Genomic DNA, 10,567 nt, shown 5'->3' with positions numbered 1-10,567 from the left:
CGCCAGACACACTATAACTCCCAGCTTCCTAGTGACCTCCTACCCTTCAATAGAGTTATTTCAACGCCTTCTGCCTCTGTGTCTCTCGATCCCTCAATAAAGTGGAGTTTGTTTATCACCAACCGTCGGCCTCTGATGGCTTTCGGTAAGACACCAGCCTGCGTCCAAGGATCTCACGTCCGTGTGCGTGCATAAACTCACCATCTCACTTCCCCATTCTCTCAACTGTTGGAAGTGATCACTTTTCAAATCAATCCAAAAAACACCTAAGCGTTGAAAGTCTTGAGAAATTACTACTGCTCTATAACAAAGTGTAGGAAGAAAGTAGAATGCCAGAAAGCTGGAAAGAGGAGAGGAAATAATCATACCAACCAAAAAGCCTGGAAAGGATAACAGCAGACCAGGAGATTACAGACCTATTGCCCTGACATCTCACATTTGTAAATGAATATAGGATAAATGAGAGATTAATGTACTTTCTGAAGAGCAGAAATTACATATTCTTCAACATATCAACACAGATTTAGAAAAGGGAGAAGTACTGTACAACAGAATCCAATAATATGACTTGAGGATGAAGTACGAAAAGCCCAAGCAAGAAAAGAAACAGTGATGGCTGTATTTTTTGATGTTGAATGGTCTATGATATGCTTTGGAAAGAGGGACTTCTAATCAAAATGCATTTGTTGGGTGTTAGAGGAAAAATGTCTAATTGGATAATGGATATTCTAAAAATGTCAACACCAGTGGGATAATGCAGTAAAAGGGAGACGTTTATCCTCAATACAAAGCAGAGTAGGTATTTTAAGAAATAAAGATATAAATCGTAGAGCAAGTAATAATGAGCAAGCTAAGAATGGGACATAGCTATCTAAACAGAACACTTCCCATCATGGGAAAACATCCAACAAGTCTGTGCACTCAGAGACAGTTCAACGTCACTCTAGAAAGACAAGAATGATGATTCAATTACAAGAAATAGGACAGCTAGAGAACAATATTAAAAGTATTTTAGAATGAGCAGGCAATAAGTGTGTTTTATTTTCATAAAAAGACTGGACTGGACAAGAGACTTTTAAATAAAGAGTGTAGTTAAGTGTAGAACAGCAGGTGGCAGTAATGCAACAATCCGGATGCCAACTCCAACGAAGAAGATGTGGTGGCGGGAAATCCTGGCGCTTTCTTGGCGGGAAACGGACAGTTGCTGCGTTAAGCGAATCCAAGCATAACACTGAAGCGTCTTAATGAAAACTCCTTTGATCATGATGTGTGTGTTGTTGATGACTATATTTGCCGTAGGTAAGACATGATTTATATTGTTTTCATTGTTTTGATTGTCAAGTTGAATCTTGCCGGTGCTGTGCAACTGTCTCATTCCAGCGACTGAGAAAAACAAACACCTGGTTTGTCTAGACAAGTAAAACCTTTCAAAACGTCACAAGTGACTGATGTGATATGCTCCCAGCTATTTTGTTAACAGAAGTGGCAAACAAAGTGAAGAGACAGGTTGATTCTGACGCTAGCACATGTATCAATAGCGGCAATAATTACCCACATGAAAATAACCGCCAAGCGTGCAGCTATGCTACAATGTAGGTAATAGTTAGCACACGAGATAGCACACGAGACACGAAATATCATGAGATATTTTTAATGAGAAAAAGACTATTATAACATCACCTCAGTAACTTAATATATTACTAATATCTGAAAAAGCTGCTGGTTGAATGATGGCTGATTTTTGTATTGAAATTTGCCGTTTTGAGGTGATCCAAATCGGTCGATAACTGCGCCTTGCTGGCAAACTGACAGATTTTTGCCTCATTTCTGCCTAAGAACTTCAGAATAACATTTGGAGTTCTGAGTGGAATTTTATTCAAACTATTTACACTAACTGAGTAAATATTTACTAAAAAAAAAATTCCAATTTTATTTGTGAACATTTTATTGAATCCTTGGGCACTATTTTCCTAAATGTTTTACTGCAAACCTGTGTTTTGAGCATTTACAGCAAATGGTTTTAAAATCGGAATGTGAATCAAATAATTAATCTGTTGTTAACTTACACTTCATATATTTATTTTGTCAGGTTCTTGCTTGAAATGTGTGAAGGTGGAGAATGTGAATGTAGTCAAGGGTGGAAATGCTACTCTACAACTCAACACAACTTCTAATTTGACTATTTACTATGAAATCGATTGCAAAACAGAGAGTGAGATCCATCCGATCGCTCGTTACTGTGGCCCTAATAAGAACTGCATAACCTGGCCGAAGACACCTAATGTTTCAATAGAGCCTGACCATGTAATCCTAAATGGTGTCACCTCTAACAAATGCTACATGGCAAAACCCGAAAAACAACCCAAGCAATGTTATAATGTTACAGCAAAGAGTGAGTATGTTACTGTATGACTGAACTTTTTAAATAACATTTGAGACTTTCCAATTTATGTTTGTTTTTGTGTTCATGTGCAGTAGAGAAGTTAGCTTACAGGTTTATAAAATATATTGTTCTTGTATTGTGACCCTTACAGAACCACTACACTCAACCATCAGCCCAGAAATATCCAACTCAAAGTTCAGTACAGCAACACCCTTCTCTAACTCAACTTCAGACACTCCCGGGGCATCCAGACATATTGCTGGAGGTGTTGCTGTTGGTGTTGCTGTTGGTGTTGCTGCTGCTGTTGTTGTTGTTGCTGTTGTGTTGCTGTTACAAGTGCAATGTAAGTATTATCACAATAATTTAACTGTTTTTATTTTACCTCTAATTAACAGCTATGATACGGTAAAGACCATGTGCATTATTGCACATTATTCAGGGCAGTTTTGTTCTTGAACTTCACAATCCCAGACTAGAGAAGTTCCTTGAGACATTTGACAAAGTATCAATTTAACAATGTTTAATTTCATCATACAGAACATCGCCAAACAATAATTAAAAAAAGAAGAGTGCCCAAGTTCAGTTTTATTAGCTCTGTTGTTAAGTAGTTTAAATACTTCCCAATTTATTTGAGAATAACAACAAAAAGGTTTGATATAATATGCATATAATATTTGCACCTATGAAAATGAAATGCAACTTATAATGAAAGGATTAATAACATGCAACACTTACGGTATTAAAAACAAACAAACAAACAAACAGAAATTAAATGTACGTAGTATAAATTTGTTCACAATGGCTACATTCACACTGCAGTCCCTAATCTGATTTTCAACTAAAATCTGTTACTGAGGCCATTTATGACCTTTTAATTGTCATATATTTAAATCACTTTAACACTTAAAGGGTGCATACTTGTTTATGGTATAAATATGCACCCTTAGGGGTAGAGACGGTGCACCTTTGAGGTTACTGCCCCAGTGAGAAGCTAAAAGTACAATTTTAGCACATTTTATTTCTAACAGTGTAAACAAAAACATATTCTAATAATTCACAATGTAAATACGAAGTCTAATTATAAATCGAGATTAACAGTAGAGTAGTCTATAGGCAAAGCATCAGATCATTTTAATTCAAAAGCCACACTTTCTAGTTTGTAGTTCGTTGTTCTCATTACATGTATGGTTTAAACTACTTAAACTAAGTATGGTAATTACAACATAACAGCATAAAATCATTTGTGCAGCAAAAATCCAGGCGGAGGTACGGACAAGTGAATGCAGTGTGATGGTAATTTTTAATAATTGAATATTATATTATAACTGTGTATATCAAGAAGAAATTTACATAAAATTACATTCTCTCTCTCATAATAAGGACATACGTAATTGCAATGCAATTTCTGTATTACAAAATAATTGATTGGGACCATTCAATCTTTAACCCAGTTCAGTTGTAATATAATATGATCTTGAGTGCTTCTGTATCTTCAGAATTGTTTAATAATTGAAATATACAGTCAGTTCAAATACACACAAATATGTATGCAAATCGATAAGAAATTGTTTTAATTTTTCTAGGTTAAATATAACTCAAACAGTTGAGTTGCAAAGAAACTGAAGGAATGAGACTCCAACATTGAAGTTCGAATAGGATTGACTGCGTGGTTACGCAGGAAAAAAGGAAGCAGCCAACTCACTTCTTACAACTGTGAACGAAAATCAAGTTTATGTTCCTGCACTATACCTCCAATGAATTCCAACAAGTCACTTTTTTTGTTCACATTTTTAATGTCTACCTTGAAGGATTAGGATATATGAAGGTCATTACCAGAAATGTTTTATTTTTTTCCTGTTTTAATTTTAAATCCACTTTTTTTTTTTTATTCTGTATTTTCACTTCTGCACTATATAAACATATATATATATATATATAGCCTAATTATGGGCCTTCTTGTGTAATTATTAGTTTTCTTTTCAGAACAAGTGCCTCAAACTAAGCACTGAATATCTTTGATGTCACTAACCTCAAAAACTTTGGCAAATCCAGTGATTATATCATCCTGAAAAGCACTCACTGCCAGTTCGGTTTAGACATCGGATTTGGTTTAGTTCGCGTTCTGGTTTTCTGGTGGTCCAGTTGTGGGTTTCACAGACAATAATTAAGCCTAGTCCCAGACTAAAATGCATGTTTGTGCGGTCTTAAATGAAAGTAACTTGCACTGACATATTTTAAAAAGTCGGTGCCATGTTTTTTCTAAGACACATTTAAAAAAAAGTTACTTAAATTAACTAAGGCCATCTCTTGGCTTAATCTGAGCCCTGTCTGTGAATCTGTTAAAAACACCTGTGCTCTTACTAACTGACGTTTCTTACAATCAGATTTATGTAATTTATGAGGTGAAACCTACTGTACACCACACAGGGGACACAACACAACACACTGGTGTACATTACAGCCATTAATTGTGCACAATTTACAATCAGAATGAATCTTAACAGATGGAGAGCAGGCATGGGCATTGGGCCCAGTTCCCCTTGGGGGAATTCCTTGCTGCCCTTATAAAGCGAGGGAAGTTTATATAGACAGACCCTCAATTTTGACAAAGGGAGTGAGTCTACGATTGTGATGTCACAGCAGGAAGTTTCAGAGCTCAGACGTAATTTACCTGAATTTATTTTAATCAGGGGCTTATGTTCCATTTAAACATATTTCAAGGCTTTCGCCAGCAGTGGGAATTCATGCAATGACGTATTCAAGTGAACGAGACAGAGGAAAGTTAGCAAGGGAAGGGCATAAATGCAGCCTGAGACTCTCAATTGAGAGACATGTTGTCTCTGACTTAATTTACAATATGTAGCATAATTGGTATGCTATTCTGAATTCAGCCCCTCTTTTTAAGGAGCAACCAAGTAAACTGGTGTGGATGACTGGAAGATAGCCCATAGTTCTGTTTTGTTGAATTTGATGCTTTGAAAGAAATATTTTTTTTAAAATAAAAACAGACAATGGCACTTGATGTTAGAAAGTTTGCTTGGCACTTAGATGGCAAGATCTTTTCTCGTGGTTTCATAAAGCTCATACCTCACTGCAGAAAACATGCCACTAGACCGCTTCCTGTTTCACTGAATGTGGATCATCAACAACACTTCATTTTCACTGCAAACTCACAAGATGCACTCTGGAACATCTGAGCTCTATGAATGTGGGTTGGCAGAAAGACAGAACAAAATAATCTTACACCTGTTCTGAACAGAAAACCAAAGTACAAACTTGTTTCTGGGTTTTGGTCAACACAAATACATCATCCCGGCAGCACTCGAGATTAACAGTATAGTTTGGAGTTTTTGAAAACCATCTGAATTTTAGTAATTTCGTTTGGCGCTGTCTAACCTCAGAAACTATCATGGTAGTATCTTTAGCACACAGATGGAGCTCTTCTCCGAGCTGAGCAGAACATCACATGCTCAACCAGAAAGAAAACAGTGCCAATTCCCACCAAACCAGACAGAACCAGTCGGATCAGAACCTCAGTGAGACCACAATGCTCTGGACAATCTGATAGAGAAGAAAGAGAAAGTGACAGGCGTGAAGTCAACAACTGTCATCATCTATTAAGAGACACATAAGCTACACAAAGGTCATTGTGGCATGAAGAGATGTGACATTTTGCACCTTGGTGTTGTGGGCAGATCTTTTTCATGTGAAGATGAACGGTTTTATTGCTCACTGGATTGGCAGCCGTGCAGCTGTAGGTCTCTGGATCATTATAATGGAGCTCTAATGGTAAACTCAGGTTAATGCTGAGATCAGGATTGCTGGTCTGGTTCACCATTTCACCCCCTTTATACCAGGAGATGGACACGTCTCGTTCATTTTTTACAGAACAAAGGACAGAACAGATTTCTTGGTTTGGGTCTTCCATCATTTGTGATTGCGTCAATGCACCTGGTTTACATCAGATCATAACGTTACTCTTGAACATTTAAAGTAAAGACAATTTTTAAGCATTTTGACTCGCTTTTAAAATCAAACGGTTGCTTCATGAGCCCATGTAGATGTCAGTCTGAGCGGCAATTTTTTGGCTCCGTCTTGTGTGACAGATGTACAAAGGTTAAATTGTCAATCATTGTGTTGCAGTGAATTCTTTATTTGCTTGTACTGTAGCTGTAAAGGTGATGCATACAAATATCTTGCCAGTTTGAAAAAATATATATGGAAATTGGGATGCACACCTTATTAATGAATGGGGGCATGAGCTTCCGAAGTCAACCAAAAAGTGCCTCACAATTCTCTGTACTGTTGCTGTTTGAACTTGCATTTTTTCATTGCACAGCTTCTAATGTTACTGTCGCTACTAATCTTGTAAGTCACTATTGTGTAAGAGAAAAATACTTACCTTGTGCTTGGTTTATACTCATCAGTGAGCCAATCCTGATGGCAGGAACAGAAACTGATTCTATACAGAGAGAGAGAGAGAGAGAGAGAGGGAGAGGGAGAGAGAGAGAGAGAGAGAGAGAGAGAGAGAGAGAGAGAGAGAGAGAGACCTCATTATAAATACAGGTGCTGGTCATATAATTAGAATATCATCAAAAAGTTGATTTTTTTCAGTAATTCCATTCAAAAAGTGAAATTTGGATATTATATTCATTCATTACACACAGACTGATATATCTCAAGTGTTCATTCCTTTTAATTTTGATGATTATAACTGACAACTACTGAAAACCCCAAAATCATTATCTCAGAAAATTAGAATATATTGAAAAGGTTCAATATTGAAGACTCCTGGTGCCACACTCTAATCAGCCAATTAACTCAAAACACCTGCAAAGGCCTTTAAATGGTCTCTCAGTCTAGTTCTGTAAGCTACACAATCATGGGGAAGACTGCTGACTTGACAGTTGTCCAAAAGACAACCATTGACATCTTGAACAAGGAGGACAAGACACAACAGGTCATTGCTAAAGAGGCTGGCTGTTCACAGAGCTCTGTGTCCAAGCACATTAGTAGAGAGGCAAAGGGAAGGAAAAGATGTGGTAGAAAAAAGTGTACAAGCAATAGGGATAACCGCATCCTGGAGAGGATTGTGAAACAAAACCCATTCAAAAATGTAGGGGAGATTCACAAGAGTCAGTGCTTCAAGAACCACCAAGCCACTCTTGAACAAGACACAGTGTCAGAAGTGTCTCGTCTGGGCTAAAGATAAAAAGGACTGGACTGCTGCTGAGTGGTCCAAAGTTATTACTGGAGGAAGAAAGGAGAGGCACATAATCCAAGTTGCTTGAAGTCCAGTGTAAAGTTTCCACAGTCAGTGATGGTTTGGGGTGCCATGTCATCTGCTGGTGTTGGTCCACTGTGTTTTCTGAGGTCCAAGGTCAACGCAGCAGTCTACCAGGACGTTTTAGAGCACTTCATGTTTCCTGCTGCTGACCAACTTTATGGAGAATCAGATTTCATTTTCCAACAGGACTTGGCACCTGCACACAGTGCCAAAGCTACCAGTACCTGGTTTAAGGACCATGGTATCCCTGTTCTTAATTAGCCAGCAAACTCGCCTGACCTTAACCTTATAGAAAATCGATGGGGTATTGTGAAGAGGTGAAGGCCACTATCAGAGCAACCTGGTCTTTCATAACACCTGAGCAGTGGCACAGACTGATCCACTCCATGCAAAGCCGCATTGCTGCAGTAATTCAGGCAAAAGGAGTCCCAACTAAGTATTGAGTCCTGTACATGCTCATACTTTTCATGTTCATACTTTTCAGTTGGCCAACATTTCTAAAAATCCTTTTTTTGCATTGGTCTTAAGTAATATTCTAATTTTCAGAGATACTGAATTTGTGATTTTCATTACTTTTCTGTTTTAATCATCACAATTAAATGAAATAAACATTTGAAATATATCAGTCTGTGTGTAATGAATGAATATTATATCCAAATTTCACTTTTTGAATGGAATTACTGAAATAAATCAACTTTTTGATGATATTCTAATTATATGACCAGCACCTGTAGTTATCACAAAAATAATTGTATTGGCTGCAACTAAATATTACCATAAACATCAACTTTCAACATCTTCCAGTGCATTAATTTAGTGATGGTGACTTCATAAAATCCAGATTCACTGGTGCTGATGTTCCAGATTGTCAGTGATCCAGTTTCTCTGTCCAGCTGCAGTCTGTTGATGAGTCTCGGTTCATAATGAGTGAAAACTGTTCCTTCAAATAGCTGTGCTATACGGGTAGTTTGGTTGCCACTATCAAACAGCCACATTACTTCATCATCTCTCGGTAGATGAGTAGCTCCTGTTTGCAGAGTGACTTTTCCCTTTATCACAAACTTTAGCTCATCCATCTTACCATTCACTAGATCTAAAACAATATAAAAATGTGTTACATAAAAAGCTAGAAAAAAACCAACTAAAAACAAACAGACATCAACAACAATTAGACAAGAGCTGGTACAGCCATCTTTCAAGAACTATTAAACTATCGTACTATCAAGTATGTTAGACATTTAACGGGATACATTGTTTAAGACAAATTTAGTTTGCATGACAGAATCAGTGTTTCAAATTGACAGCATGCAGCCTAACTAATGACCACAACCACTAAAACAGTCTGCTTGAAAACAAACAGAAAACAACATTAGATTTTAAATAGCTTACCTTTCATGCTGATGAAAAACACAGTGTAAGCCCACATGCTGGAGAATGTTTTAAGAGGCATCATATCAGATATTATAGTGAGTTTGCCTGTTCTCTCCGTCATGCACCTGGAGCTCAACTCACAGAGAGCATTTAGAGAAGATCGTCTGTGCCTCATTTACTTTTATCAGGAAATGAAACTGACCATGAAATCAGTAGGCCTACAAGATGGCACTAGATGGCATCAAAAGGGTCTTTAATTAAAAACTAATAATTAATAAATCACAATCATTGTTCTTTATAGCCTCAGGACAGGGGTAGGTTGAGTCGTCTGAAAGGACAAATTTAAACATCTGAAACAGTTCTAAATTCCATTATGTGTGATGCTAATGCATTATCCATGATGGACTGGACTGTCATATATATATATATATATATATATATATATATATATATAGGCTATATATTATTATTATAATTGTGCATGTCCATCTCTGCAATAATCTGGGCCATAAATGCCATGTGACTAATCACTCTATATTAGAACTCTTTACATGAGACAGAGAAAACCAAAAACTCACATTTTAAGCAATTAAGCTTTTCACTTTTAATAAAACAATTCTATAACACTTACAATTTTTTTTCATTTGCTATGATTAGTAAGCTTCTCTATTAAACACGAATGGACAATTAACTAGTTCTGCAGCATTTGTTAATCTTGGTTAATGGTGCAGTAAGCGATTTCTGCGAAACACTCTTGATATTTAAAATGGACATCCAAACAAACACACGTCTCCCTTCATTGCTCCGCCCCCAAAATGCACAAACACGCAATGCAAGAGTAAATATCTCTTTATCATATCTGAAGCAAAGCAAAATAATGAAGCGAATATAACAAATTAATGACAAAGAAGAACAAAAAATTAACATACAGTACACAATAATAAATATAAGCAAGAGTTGGTTTTTAGTGGCCAGCAGCACAGCTTGACAAACAATGATACTCACAGACGTCCTGTTACTATAGCTAACATTACAACAACAACACATCTTGGTATTAGCAAAACCAATGTTACTCGCGTATGGAGCAAAACCAATGTTACTCGCGTATGGAGCAAAAACAATGTTACTCGCGTATGGAGCAAAAACAATGCAACCTCTGCATCCATTTTCAGGCCTTCCCGCTCAGGTCTCTCCAGTGCTGGAAAGCGTTTCCAATATTAATTCCTAAAGCTCTTGCCTGATCATAACCCTTCTTTTTCCAGTGATATTCCTCTAACCTTTTCTCTTTTCTAATGTCTCTCAGCCATCTCTCTTTCTACAGTCTTTCTTCAAATCTCCCTCTTGCTCACTCTCTCTCCTCCCCCATCATGAGTGGACACGCCCCGTACTGCTGATTGGCCCACTCTCTCTCCTCCCCCATCATGAGTGGACACGCCCCGTACTGTTGATTGGCCCACTCTCTCTCCTCCCCCATCATGAGTGGACACGCCCCGTACTGCTGATTGGCCCACTCTCTCTCCTCCCCC

General features: G+C 37.4%; 1 protein-coding gene across 1 annotated transcript; it reads right to left on the bottom strand.

Annotated features, from left to right (window-relative positions):
- Positions 1-4,224: 4,224 nt before the first annotated feature.
- LOC143726087 (CD48 antigen-like) lies at positions 4,225-9,198 on the bottom strand. The gene is made up of 5 exons (XM_077219075.1): positions 9,060-9,198; positions 8,446-8,763; positions 6,786-6,845; positions 6,062-6,334; positions 4,225-5,944 (listed from the first exon to the last, which is right to left on the bottom strand). Exons 1-5 carry the CDS (start codon positions 9,160-9,162, stop codon positions 5,805-5,807), a joined length of 894 nt encoding a protein of 297 aa, XP_077075190.1. The 5' UTR covers positions 9,163-9,198; the 3' UTR covers positions 4,225-5,804.
- Positions 9,199-10,567: the final 1,369 nt, after the last annotated feature.

Source organism: Siphateles boraxobius, unplaced genomic scaffold (assembly GCF_051911475.1).
Source record: "Siphateles boraxobius isolate OS27281-9 unplaced genomic scaffold, OSU_SipBor_1 77, whole genome shotgun sequence".
Classification (NCBI taxonomy): Eukaryota; Metazoa; Chordata; class Actinopteri; order Cypriniformes; family Leuciscidae; genus Siphateles; species Siphateles boraxobius.
This window is presented reverse-complemented; position numbering and strand designations above follow the sequence as displayed.